Raw genomic sequence first — 13,422 nt, forward strand, 5'->3', positions numbered from 1 at the left:
GCACTGCCTGGCTAGCTTTGCATGGACTTGTCCCGAGTCCCAGTGCCTCCTGTCCCATCCTGAATCACCTGTGTGTAGGTCCAACCTGGTTCACCTTCTCTTCCCCATCAGACTGAGGTTACTTTACACCTATGCACCCACCCACACCTAGCATAAGATGTCCTTCAGGAAAAGTTTGTCGAATGAGTAAATAAGTAAATGCATTATGGATAGTCAATCACATACCCTTCTTCCCCAGCAGACTCCAGGACAGGGTATATGCATTTTCTTTTTGTCTCTCAGCGTAGGAGGTAGACTGGGGAGTGATTAATAGTGCATGTGCTGGAACTGGACTGCTTAGGTTCAAGTCTCAGTTCCTCCACTAATTAGCTGCGTGTCCTTGGACAAGTGCCTCAGTTTCTCCTCCTGCAAAACAGAGATAACAATAGTATACCTCTCTTGTTGTATTAGGGTGAGGACTAAACGAGAAAATGCATTAAAGTGCTTAGAAAAGTGCCTGGCATATAGTAGGCACCTCATGCGTATTAACTGCCATTGGAACCTTGCCTTGCTCTGAGGCAGATTTAATGCATTTGCAAAGATGCATTCAAGGAAGATAACTAAAGGGCCTAGTGTGGCTGTCTGGCACCGGGGATGGCTCTCAAGAAATAGCAGCTTCCCCTGCAGGGCCTCCCCTCCTCCTCCTCCTTCTTGTTATTGATGTTATCATTATTGATTGTTTGAAGAGGCCTAAGGTAAGTCTCCAAGCCCTGTGAGTCATGAGTGCCGTTTGCCCATCTTCTTCCAACCTCAGGCCCAGCAGTGGCCTTTGCAGTTGTCTGCATGGTGCTGAGGACAGCACTTTCAGGACTGAGGGACCCTCCTCCCAGTGGCCCAAGGATCAGAAGACACTGAGGCAGGAGGAGCGACCTCCAGAGCTGATTTTCCTCTTCTGTCTCCTTTCTGGTGTGTGTGTCGTGCTTTGGGAGCATTTTCTAAGAGTCATTGCTCAACCTTGGGGCTGTTGTGCAGGTCAAAAGGATTCATGCATGAGGGTCGTCTCACAAAGTCGAGCCACACAAAGTGCATGGGCAGGACAGGGGGTTATTATGGTCCTGGATGATCTCACCATGTTTTTTTCAGGTCTGTCTGGAGAGATGGGCAAGTGTGACAGGCGACCACTAGGTGGCGCTATCATGTGAGGAAATCAACATGGAAGCTCATCTCCTGCCCTGCACGATAGAGGGGAAGAGCAGATAAACATCTATCTGGAGAACAGCAAACTTCTCATCTCAATAAATTCCAGCCATCTGCCAGGATTTGGGGTGGAAATGGAGGCTGGCCCAGGAGAATGTACACGATGCAGGAGTGCGAAAGCTGGGGGGAAGGAGGAAAAGTCAAGCCTACCTGGTTGTGTGGCCCCTGCCCACCCGTCCAGTCCTGATTCCCGAGGCCCCTCCTCTGCCTTGCCCAGGAGACGTGCCAAGCCTGCAGGACGCCTTGGTGCCTTTCCCTAACCATACCCTCCACCTGCCAAACCCTCCTTTGTTCCTTTCTCTTAAGACTCAGTCAAGTGTCACCTGCCCTGATCCAGATGGAACTTCTCATAGCTTCTTTGTGCTCCACTGTCCCCACACCTCCTTTCTCAGGTCTTTGCCACTTTAGTGGACTTAGATGTTTACCATCGAGTGAGGATTTCCTAGCTTGGTGTTGGTGGGGGTGGCAAGAGGTCAGCCTCGTTCTATTCAGCCTCAAGGGCTTTCTCACCCACAGCAGCTCTTTGGGGCTCCAGGGCCCACCCTCTGCCTCAGGGCCCTGAGAATGTCCTAGAATGCTGTAAGTTTGTCCACACTATATAACTTGCATAGCCCAGTGCAAAAGGAAAATACAGAATGCCTTGTTCAAAAACTATGAAGAATTTCAAGATGGTGACAGCAGAGCATTAAACCAAGAGCAGGGCCCTTCTGACCACAGGGCCCTGTGTGACTACACGGGCCCCACACCCATGAAGTCAGCGAAGTGGGTTTTGTGTCTGTTGAATGGTCATCAGGTGACCTGCTGGGCACTTGAAAGGTGGTTGGCCATCATCAGACTTTTCAGTGTATGAAGCCCTTCACATCAGCAACTCCCTTACCCTCCAGCTTTAAGACATAAGAGAAATAGCTTAGAATTTGGAGTTAGGCAAATCTGGATTTGAAGTCTGATTCCATTACTTAATAACACAAATCATGAACATCTCCAGCCCTCATATGCCTTATCTGCAAAATGTGAGGTAATAACACCTACCATGAATACTCTGTAGGTTCAAATGAGATTTAAGATAGAAAGCACTGGGTCTAGAGCCCACACCTACCGTGTCTCACTGAGCTCTCCCCACTGAGCCGCCCTGCTTGTCCTCAGAAGCATCTGATCAGGAGAGAGCAGTGGCAGACATTGGGCCTAATGGTTGGGCAGTGCTTGCTCAGTGAGGAGGGTCAGTGTGTGAGGCCCCAGGGAGCTCCTCCTGAGTGCTCCATGGTCTCCAGCAGCATCAACTGAGTCAGGTAAGCAATGAAAGAGAGAACCAGGGAGACCCTGGAGAAGCTCTTAGATCACAGAATCACCATGGGGGAGATTCATTCATCATTTATCCAACAAGTCCATATGAATACTTCCTGTGCCAGGTGCCAGGGATACAGTGGTAAGCAAAACAGGTGGGGTCCTGACCTGTGTCAGCTTAATGCATGCCATTGTGTCCTGCTCTCTTGGATGCATCCCTCCCTAGCCAACCACCATCTACCAGGTGCCTCTATGAGGCAGGAAATGAGACCACAGCAGGTGCTGTGAGACTCCACCCACCTCCTCGGATGGAAATGAATGAAAGCTGTGTGCTTTCATGCTCAACAGCCAACCTGCGACTCTTTGTAGGTGCACTGTCCTCAGGCTGCTGGAGCTCCCTTTGCCGAGTGCACAGAGAGCCAGAAGTGCCTGGGAAATGACATCCCCAGGAGCAGCCCTTAACCAATGATTGACAGGTGCAGAGGTGTAAAGACTCCAGCCCCCTCCCCCGCTGGGGCCAACTCTCAGGTGTGACTTAGACTATTTCCACATCTCCCCCAGTGGACTGAGCCAAAGTTACTCTCCTGGGACTTTGCTTGATCTCACACCCTTGATGACCTTCTTCCCTTTCTTGCCTCTCATCTTCATTTGTCTGCCTGTTTTTCCTAGGACCATTTCCTAAGAACTTACTTTCAGACAAATCCTTGTTCAGAATCTACTTATGGGGAACTCCCTGACTCAAGACAGAAGAAAAAAGGAGGCAGCAATTGCTTCTGTCTTCATGTTACTACAAACAGAGATGCAATGTGTCAGAGGTAAGTCATTATGAATAATAATTAAAGTACAGCTCTGCAAAATAACTCCTTTTATAAATTAGAGTGCATTCACAATTATCTTTATAATACTACTATGACTTTCCCTTGCTTGCATTCTGATATGCTTTTTGAGTGGGGAAAAAGAGGCATTCTTGCTTGTTGGGGTTTGCACACAAACTACACCTTTATTGTACCAAATCTAGATAAACCCATGGGAGTGGGTTCTGCAGTAAACATCAACCATGGTGTGTTTCGCTGTGTGAAAAGAGTTGAGACATGCTGGATCAGATCCCTGGGAATTTGTGGCTTGATGCCTGCCTGGACTAGGTTCACAGGAGTAGTGCCCCCAGGGCCATGTGAACAGCACACCTTCTTCCCACCAGGAATGTCTTCCATTCTCATCTAATCCCTTGCCACCTCTTCAGGAAATTCTCTCAGATTCCCCCTCTCCCCACCCAGCCCGCCCTGAGCCCCTCTTCTTTGGCACCGTGGAAAGAGGTTTTTGTTGGAACCATTTTGTTAGCACTTGGCCCACTTTCTTTCTCCCCTCAAGCTGGCTGGAGTCTTTGAGTGTCTAGCTGAAATCACAGGCTGATCAGGCAAGGAGCACATTAGGAGCCTCATCCACGGCAGCAGGTGGGAGCTGGGGCTGGCCCTGCTGTCACAGAATCATGACTATGGGCAGAGGATGAGCTTAAGTCCCCAGAGCTTGGTTCTTCCTACAACCAAACCTATGTCAGTAAAGCGCGGATGCCAGGGCACCTGCCCAGCCCACCTGACAGGTCTGGAGCCGACCCCTGCTTGCCTGCCCAGCCCCCCTGCCTGGACCCAGACACCTCCCCTGAGGATCTGGACCTACCCTTGGACACTGATGGGGTTCTGCTCTCAATAGCCCTAGTAGCACCTGGAGCCCCTGGCTGCGTTGCCATGTTATAGCCTGGCTGCTATAAAACTGGCAACTCCTTGTCCCCTGGACTGAGCTCAAGCTTATCGTGCCTCTTGATTCCAAAGACTGGGCTGCTGGCCACCTATCTCAGGGCAAAACCTGGAAGATTTCTGCTCTCCTTCACCAGACTTCTGAGTTCTAGCAAGCTTGGATGCTGAGGCTTCTGGAGTAGTGACAGAGAGCACATGCTCCTTGGTATCACAGTCTGTTTCCTGAATCTTTCTAGACTCTCTGACTGGGTGGTGATGTATATAAGCAAAAGGTCCTGTTTTACATCTTTAGGTCTTTTAAGGCTGTTTGGGGTAGTATCTTACATACATGATATGCTCATTAAATGTTTGCTGATTAATTGCAATTCCTCCTCTAGGCCTCCTCAAGGGCCTGGCTGTGGCATTCACTCATTTAATCATCCATTCTCTTTTCATCCATCCATCCACCCATCCATCTACCCATCGGTCCACTCAGTCATATAATAAATTTCTGCATCTGAAATAGTGACTATTTCCTCTGTTCCCATTTCACAGACTGAGGAAGAGATTTTTACCCTAAGAACTTCGTCCAGGGAGTGTACAGTGGGCATATTTTGAAGGTGAGGGAGGGCATGACAAAGCGAAGGCCCAACTGCTCTGTGTACTGTGTCGCGTACCAACTCCCCAAGGGGCAGGAGTGGGCTTGCAGATGACAGGGCGGGTAGGAAAATGCTTCTCTTCTTCCTGATGGGCTTAAGACTCTACTGCTCCTAAGAATTGGTGTTTGCCCTTGTAAGATGTGTGTGTCTCCACAAAAATGCTTTGGATTCTTGAAGGAATATGAATGTATTCGCAACTCCTACTGCCCCTGAGACCTTGAAAGGGGAGTGGCCTGCGGATGGTGGCTGGAGGCCACTGGGGCCTATTCCAGATTGATGAATTCAGACTGGAGAAATAAATGCTGAATTGCCTGATGGGGGAGGGGTGGGCCCTCCGGTAGGGCTGGAGCGTCCCAAGGCATGGAGAGAGATTTCCAGTGTGGGGGTTGGAAGGAGAGGCACCCACAGAGATGCCAGCACAAGGACTGGGAGCAAGGTCAGGGTGGGACGTGACCGAGTGGAAAGCCGTGTAAGAGGTTTAACTCTTAGACCCTTCTCCCCTGGATATGGGAAAGGGCGTATTATCACTCACTTTTAAAGTCTTTTTCCTCCTATGTTGTAGTTTTAGCCATGGCCTCAATGGATCAGGAAAGCTTGAATCACCTGTACAACCTTGAGGGCAGGTTACAGAGGGCAGTGGGGAGCAGACCCGCCTGCCACCCCTTGTCCTCTGCCCCTGTCTTCCTCTCCCGGGGCCTGTGGCAGCTGCAGTGGATTTGCCCGGAGAGAGAGCCACAATGCCCAGTTCGGAGGAGAGGAAGTGTCTATCCAGAAGGGGACAGAAGACAACCTTTCTCTTTCTTGAATACACCAGAGAGAGTGCAGTGCACCCCTAGGGCAAAGGGATTGCTGAACTCAGAATGACCCATAGCTGAGCACTTGCTTTGGACACTGGGGTCATGCAGAGGATTAGACAGACCCAGACTTGGTTGGGCTCGAGGAGCACACACCCAAGAATAATCCAGTCTTGAAAAGTGCCTGGCCTGTGGCAGATGCTCAGTTGAGTGCCTTTTGAGAGGGGAATGAGCAGCGAGTGAGAGGGCTTCAGAGTACGTTTCAGATGCGCTTGAAGAAACAGTGTGTGCAGAGGCCCACAGGTGTGCAAGTCCGTGGGCACATGGCGGGGGGCATTCCCATGCAGCTGACTATACTATAGTGGGGAAGAGGGAGGAGCACCTGATATACCTGCTCTGCTGGCTGGAGATGGCAGGTTTCATTGACCAAGGGCATCTGAAGTGCTATGCTGAGTAGCTTATTCAGTACATAGTGTAAAGGACAGAGCAGTTGGCGGTGCTTCTCACAGCGTGAAGGGGCGTCAGCATCACCTGGGAACATGTTAGAAATGCAAACTATGGCGCCCCATCCCAGACTCCCAGATTCAGAAATTCCGAGGGTGGGCCCATCAATGTTTTGGATAAGCCCTCCAGGTGAATCTGAGGTAGGCCAAAGTTTGAGACCCACTGGTGTAGGGGAAAGAGCACCAGACCTTGGAAGGAAGCTGGTGGGCTGGGGAGGGAGGTGGAGGCAGAAAACCTAACTTACATGGGTGAGGGCCTGTTGTGCTCTGAGCAACGTGCGACATGACACACCCTCTCCTTTAAGGTGATTTGAGCAGTAACTAGGAGGCGTATGCATCATCACACCCTGATTACAGATGGAAGACTGCTGCGAGGAGGGCTTAAATGACTTGCCTGAGATCACACAGTAAGTGCTAGAGCCAAATTCTGCACCCAATTTGGCCAGACTCCAAAAGCAGTTTTTTTCTACCCCTGCAGGTGCCCTGTGGCACCACAGAGGAGTGATGACAGTCTGGGCAGTGGTGCCTGGAGAGCCCATGATTGCCTGGGTAGAAGGAAGAGGCCTGGAGCTTGAAGCTCCTTCCCTACAGGCCTGGTGGCGGGCAGTCCTGAGGCTAACGGGAGAGCCATGAGCCCTCTGCTCGTACTCCTGTCCTCAGTTATGTGAATTTTCCTAAGGTTTGCCATTCACACCGGGGAGCTGGGCTTAGCAAGTGTACTTTCCTAAGTGACCAGCTGTCATCCCTGACTTCTAGAGCTGAGAGGTTAAATATGAGGTTAAGTGAGAAAAGCAGGGTGAAAAATTACCTGCATGCTGTGATTACACGACCTCAGAATTTTTTTTTAAAAAAGATACGTTAAGAACACACAGAAGAAAAAAAAATGTTAAAGGAATCTTCTTCCTTCCTTTTTTTCCAAGTTGTTATGTGATTATAATAATTTGTATGATGAATATGCATTCATTTATTTTTAAAAGTGCAACCAGTGACACCCCACCTAGTATGCGGTGGCATAGGGGACAACTCTGGGCCCAGTGGCTCTCTTTTCAGGGCAGTGTCAGGCTGTCCCTCTCCTTGGAGTCTGTCCCCGAGGCCAGTGAGGACAGCAGCTGGGACGTGGCCTTGGGGAGCAGCAGGGCACAGCTGATGTCAGAGGTGCTTTGACATTCGTGAGGCTAAACCCCAGGATCTTCGTGGCCTCTGGAAATGCCTCTCCATGACAGATGTCACCTGGAGGGCTTAAGAGGGACTTTGGGGCCGAGGACCTGAGTCTTGCAGGTCATCCTGAGAACAGCAGCATCTACAGGTGCAAACTCAGAGACAGGCCCAGGCAGCCCCTACTCGCCAATCACAGGCCACCAAACACATTTAAACACAAAATATTCTTTTATTTGTCAACGAAGGCTACACAGGATCACTTCTGGTTTTGTTTTTATGCCTTTTTTTTTTTTCTAGAAGGTATCTACATCTGCATTTATTTACAGCCTTGTCGGTATTTACACAGTCAAGAATACAGTGTTAGAAACACAAAAGTGTTGAGAAAAAAACTTCTCAAAATTAGTTCCAGACTTCAGGAAAACTAGTTCCACATGGTAAGGCCAGAGTCTCCAGTGTTGGTCGTCCAGAGGCAGCTTGGAGAGTCCTTTTGCCAAAGCTGCGGGTTCAGAAGTCTTCAAAAACAGGCAGGTTTAGAAAAGTGGGATTCTGGTGTTGGGTGAATCCAGGGCTGCCGGGCACCACCAGACATCTGTGACTCAGCTTCTGCCGGGGTAGCTGAGCCTGCACGAAGGTTGGCTCTCCATTGGCAGTTTGCCCTCAGAATCAATCACGTGTTCTTGGGGACCAAGAGGTCGCCCAGTATCATGCCTTTGGCATTCCAGAGAGGGTAAGAAACCCAACATTGGCCCCACCCAGGCCTCCCCCGACTCTGATCTTCCACATTCATGATGAAACCTAAGAGCTCACTGCTGTCTGGGGCAGTCAAGTATACAAGGCTGGTTTTTGAGAATGTAAAGGTTGGAGAGGATAAAGTTTCTATCACCTGAGCAATGAGTCTTTAAAATGAGTTTGCTGTTTTTTGAAGGTTAAATGAAAGGGCCTTGAACTACAGAGTTCTTTCTTTTAATTGCCTCTCCTCCAATAAAATATAGACAAGTGTATAAACCTAGCTGGGAATTATGAGCCTTAAATTGCAGGCGTTTAGTCCTAACAAGGATCCCAAGAGAAAGAAGAGAATGGGTTCTTTCTGGGGCCCCTCAGGAGGCGGCCCCAGTTCAGGACTAGAAATCACAGCCTGGGTTTGGTGGCTGCAGTCAATGGAGAATAGATTTGACTTTGAGCACTGGGAGATCAAACCCCAAAGCTGGGGACACTGCTGAGGCCTGGCAAGCTCCCTCCTCCTGGGCACCAAGGTCAGCATCACTACCCTCACCACATGGCTACCACAAATGCAAGGCTGCAGCTCTGGAACTGCATTCCAAGATTTCACATCGAAAGCCTCATCTTTGCATGATGGAGACCCCTACCATCTATAAAGGCGGTACTTAAAAGTCACAGTTGAAAAGGTCTTTTACTTTTTTTTTAAAATAAATCTGATTCCTTGTTATGTGTCTATAAAAACACTGCCCAGTGAGACACTCACTCACCTTCCTTGTCTCACCGTCACTTTCTGCTCCCAGCCCCACCCCATCCTGATTATATAAAAGCATACCCTCTGGCCTTTCTCATGCTCTGGTCAATATCTTAGGGATTGTTTCAAATCCTCCATCCCCGGGTAGAAATCAGGCACTGGTCTGTTCCGTGGGTTAGTTCTCGCCAACAGTTCTGAGATAAGCATCAGGGGCCGACAGAGGTTGTCATGTGCTGTGGAGTTACTTCCTCTCTTCCTGTCATCATAGCGCTGCCCTCCAACATTGTCTAGCTGAAGGGTGGGTGAAAACAAAATCTCATCCTATAAAAACAAAGCTGGGGAATCAACTCAAGTCCTATTTAAGGTGATGGCAGAGGGGCTGAGGATGAGGGGCTGATGGTAGCTGTGTAGGGTAGGGAAGAAGGCAGGAACTCTTCCCAAATAAACCTTTTTCTAGGGTCAGAAGCCGACATCCTGCAGAATCATGGACCTGGGCCAGGGAGGGGGTGCTGGTCACTCCAAGGAGTGGACATATTTTGGTTGGTTAGTGCCCAAAGGGCAGGTGCCCTCAAGGAAAGGATTTGATGCCTAGAGGCCACTCAGCAGGCACAGGCAACTCTAGCTTATGCCTTAACACCCACTTTTGCTGTGAGATTGGGACTGCTGGTCTGAACAGGAGGACAGACTGCGAGGGGAGGCACTGAGTCATCTGCCAGCCCGAATGGAAACCAACTCAAAAGTGCCAAGGCCAGAAGCACCGTCTCCAATGGCAACAGCACTGAAGTGAAACTGAGGTGCAGAGTGCTGCCTACCCCACACCTGAGATCCTTTCTCTAAAGCTTGGGGGTGCTTCAACTTTTCCCCGCACAGAAGCTGGGCCTCCTTGGTGGTGTGTTGCCCAGAAAAAGTATAACATCATTCGTTTAAAGAAAAGGAACGTTCAACAATTCTCGGTGTTTTTGATCTTTAAAAGTCTACACTATTACTTTGGTGGGGGAGTGGTGGAGGGGCAGAGGGTGCAAGAGGTGCAGGGAGATGATTCCCTTGGCCCTCATGCTGTCTCTGACCTCCAAGTAGATGTCCCCAGCAGGTCTTGACTGATGTCAGGCAGCCAGGATGGAACTGATCAACTAGGCCAACGGGCAGGAGAGCTTTGCCCAAAGACCCCTTATATCAAGAGTACAGTCTGAGAGGCGTAAGTCTATTTTGGATAAAAAACTTGTGTTCTTCAGGCCAAACTGTTTTCCATCTCATCTAAGAACGATCCTGCTGGATGGGAGCCCACCCCAGCTCCCACCGTGCACAGTGGGCCCAAGGAGCACTGCATCTGACTCATTGGAGCTCTGGACCCAGAGGCACTGGGACCAGTGGACAGATGGGCCAAGGAGCGCTGTTGCAGCAGCGAGACTTTTTTTGGAAACAAGAAGAGCACTTAGCGAAACACATCTTCTAATCCCAGTGGGATGACGTAAGGCGAAACCTCCTCTCCCGAGAAGCTCTGGATACTTTCCTCTGCAAGGCAGAACCCAGACTACACGCTGCTCCAATTCTCATGCAGTAAGAGACCTTCTTGGTTTCATTAACTCGTGTAATATTCTGAAGACTCTGTAAGGCTATAAAGGTGCCATGAGCTTATCAGTCCAACAAGGTTTCCACGGGGAATAGCTCAGACTCAGAATTCATTTTCCACACTTAATGTAAATGTAACCCATAAAAGTCCCATTTTCTAAGAAGCCCAGCTCAAAAGGAAGCATTTGGCTTCCCCTCCTTGTCCCTCAGAGCCTCCTGTGAGTGGTAATGACGATGGTAATTAGGCACAGGAACCAGGAGCAAGGAGCTCCAGGCTCTTGCTGCCCCTCTCCTTTCCCCTCAATGCTTCCGCCGGCCTGTGGCTGCTGCCTCTCTCTGGGCATGCCCTCCAGGTGTGGGTTGTACCTGCTCCTGAGAGGGCTTACACCTCTTCCCAATGACCTCAGGCATAGGTCTTCGCAGGGACAGTGGTAGCCTGGCCTCCTAGATCCATGGGCACCAGCCTCAGGAACTGCCCCCAGTCCTGATGGGGTTGGATGACACTTTCAGGCTGCACCAAATTAGCTCTTTCCTCCTTTCTCCTTAATTTTTCTTTAAAACCCTGGTTGGCCTCCTCCAGAGGGGAAGCTGTTTTAGAAGAACTTCACAGAAGGAATTTCCTGAAAGCCTATCCTGCTGCGTCCCAGCTCCGCAATTAGCCCGTATGTGGGAGGCAGAGGAGCCTTCAGGAGCTGGTTAGAAGGATGCTTGGCTCATGTCTTCCTCTCTTTGGCTGACTTTTTTTTAAGCATCTTTCCAGAATCAAAGGCCACCAAGCACCTCTCTCCACACTCCTATTTCTCAGTGGTGGCAGCTGAGCAGTGGAGGGAAGATACCCAAAGTCATGGGGAGAGGGCTTCACCTGGGAAGGCAGGCTGGTACCCTTGCCACCTCTGCCATCCTTTTGCCATGGGTGGCCTTCCCCTCCCTGGACATGGTTTCCACAATGAGGGCTTGCCATGCAGTGCTGGTTCTCACATCTGACTTTGGGAGAGAGGAGGTGATGAATAAGGAACATCATGGGAGGACCAACCAACCACAGACATCCTGGGTGCCTCTGCCTCTTGGGAAGGATTGGGCTCTTAGCCCCAGGATGTTCTATTACCAGACTGGGGGAAAGGACCTGGGAGACACCTTCTCCATCCCAGCATGGGGGTGGCACTGACAATTACACAGGATTTGCAAAAGGGGTAGGGGGTTTCATTTAGCATCAAAACATAAAGCTTGGACAGGAGTTTGGGGCAGCTTGAAAAAGGTGCTGAATGACATCATGAAATTCCCCAGAGCAAGACGAAGTCATCTGTGGTCCTCTGGAGGCATGGAACACAGTAAAAAGCCACCACTCATCTGTGGGAGCTCAGCCAAAATCCTCAGGTCCTGCAGACCCTCCTTCCAGGCCCCCTCGAAAGTTTGATACTGGCCCATCACTCTCCGCACCCCTCACTCCTGCCCGACCCCCATGGAAGAAAGGGTTGCACATGAGACAAGTTAGCACAGACACTCATGTCTCACATCACACTAGGTACCTAAGGACAGACAAGGACACACCCCAGGAGATGCGTCTCAGAGAGGAGAAGTGTACCCCAAACAACAAGGAAAATTCCTTGAGGAAAAAGGGAACAAAAGACAATAGAGTTTTCATTGTGTTCACACTACGGAAAAAAAATACCTTCTGTTCTTTGCAAAAAACGTGTGAAGGCCAAATCTGTGTTTTTCTTTTCTTAAAAAAAAGGATGTTGCATGAGTTACAATGCAACCAGTATCTTTGTTTGTTTGTTTTCTGCACTTATTAAAAAAAGGATTTTTTTTAAAGTACAACACAGTCAGGTGCGCGGCCACAAAAGAGTAGCTGTCTTTGGCAAGAAGTCCAGGCCGTGGTCCTCTCTGTCACCTTCGGCCCATCTCGCTCTGTCTCATGAAGTGGATGTTGTTGGCGCTGTCTGACAGTTCTGGGTACTGCTCGACGGAGATCACGAAGAAGCCATCGTAGCCTTGAACTCGCCCTGTGTTCAGTGCCTGCTGCTTCTCCCCCTCTGTCCAGGCCCGCAGGCCTTCCTCCCCTTCCCGCAGTCGCTGCTGCTCGCGGGCCCACGCCTGGCGCACGGCTCTCTGCCGGGCCAGCTCCAGCACCCGTGCCTTCTCCTCGTCCAACGTCGTCCCGTAGCGGGTGTTCAAGCACAGGGCCCCGTACTGGAGCTGGATGTCTGTGTAGCGTCTAGTCCTGCCATTGAGCATCGTGTTGATCTGGGACACGGTGACGTTGACCCCATTCTCCAGAGTTCGCCGCCCCCCACTGAGGCCCAGGATGGCCAGGTCGCCTTCTGAAGGCCCTGGTTTCACAAAGTAGTGGGTGTCCACCCCGTCAATGGTGAAGTGCAGGTTCTCTAGGTAGTGGGCGTTGTTCAAGATGGCAGCAACCCTCCGCCCATCCTCGTTGGCCACACTGATGATGTCTGTGGTCACTCGGCCATCCTTCAAGGCAAACTTGACCCCCTTGCCAAAGACTGAGCCACTGGATGCAAACTTCTTTGTCTCTAGGGCCTGCTGGCAGCTGGTGATTGTGGAGCCATAGAGCTGGTCGAAACGTTCTAGGGTGACGAAGGCCTTGAGCTGCTTCTGCACTTCACACTGTACCCCGAGGATAGACTGATGAGGGAGGCGGGGGAGAGAAGAGAAACAGAGGGAAAGTGAGACAAAGGGGGAAAAACCCCGAGAGACTGGAGAATTGGCTTATATAACTAAGTCAAATCTAGACATATTTATTAACCTGTAGCATCCAGCTCTACTGCTGACCACTAGGACATCTGGCCATCCTTCACCCACCCATTCACCCATCCTTCCATTCAGAAACGGTTCAGGGAGCATCTACTCTGTGCCAAGTCCCTTTCTAGGCACTGGAGATACTATAATGAATCAGACATCATCCTTGCCCTGGAAGAACTCATCATTCAGTAAGAAAGATAGATGTGACAACAAATAACGATGATCAAATGTGATAACTGGTGGTCTAAGAGAAGTAAT

General features: G+C 50.1%; 1 protein-coding gene and 1 long non-coding RNA gene across 3 annotated transcripts in view; one reads left to right on the plus strand and one right to left on the minus strand.

Annotated features, from left to right (window-relative positions):
* The window catches only part of LOC147916644 (uncharacterized), a 38,588-nt gene that overhangs the window by 19,088 nt on the left and 6,078 nt on the right, over positions 1–13,422 (plus strand). The window contains exon 3 of one of the 2 annotated variants that reach the window (XR_015552697.1): positions 1,123–3,332. This is a non-coding gene — a long non-coding RNA (uncharacterized LOC147916644). The remainder of the gene's footprint in view (positions 1–1,122; positions 3,333–13,422) is intronic. The other variant, XR_015552698.1, reaches the window with a different exon arrangement.
* The window catches only part of TENM4 (teneurin transmembrane protein 4), a 404,318-nt gene continuing 398,404 nt past the window's right edge, over positions 7,509–13,422 (minus strand). The window contains exon 30 of the mRNA XM_014790360.2: positions 7,509–13,047. Coding sequence (XP_014645846.2) covers positions 12,289–13,047 — 759 coding nt within the window. The 3' untranslated portion in view covers positions 7,509–12,288. The remainder of the gene's footprint in view (positions 13,048–13,422) is intronic.

Source organism: Ceratotherium simum, chromosome 7 (genome assembly GCF_057802395.1).
Source record: "Ceratotherium simum simum isolate JZ-2026a chromosome 7, ASM5780239v1, whole genome shotgun sequence".
NCBI lineage: Eukaryota > Metazoa > Chordata > Mammalia > Perissodactyla > Rhinocerotidae > Ceratotherium > Ceratotherium simum.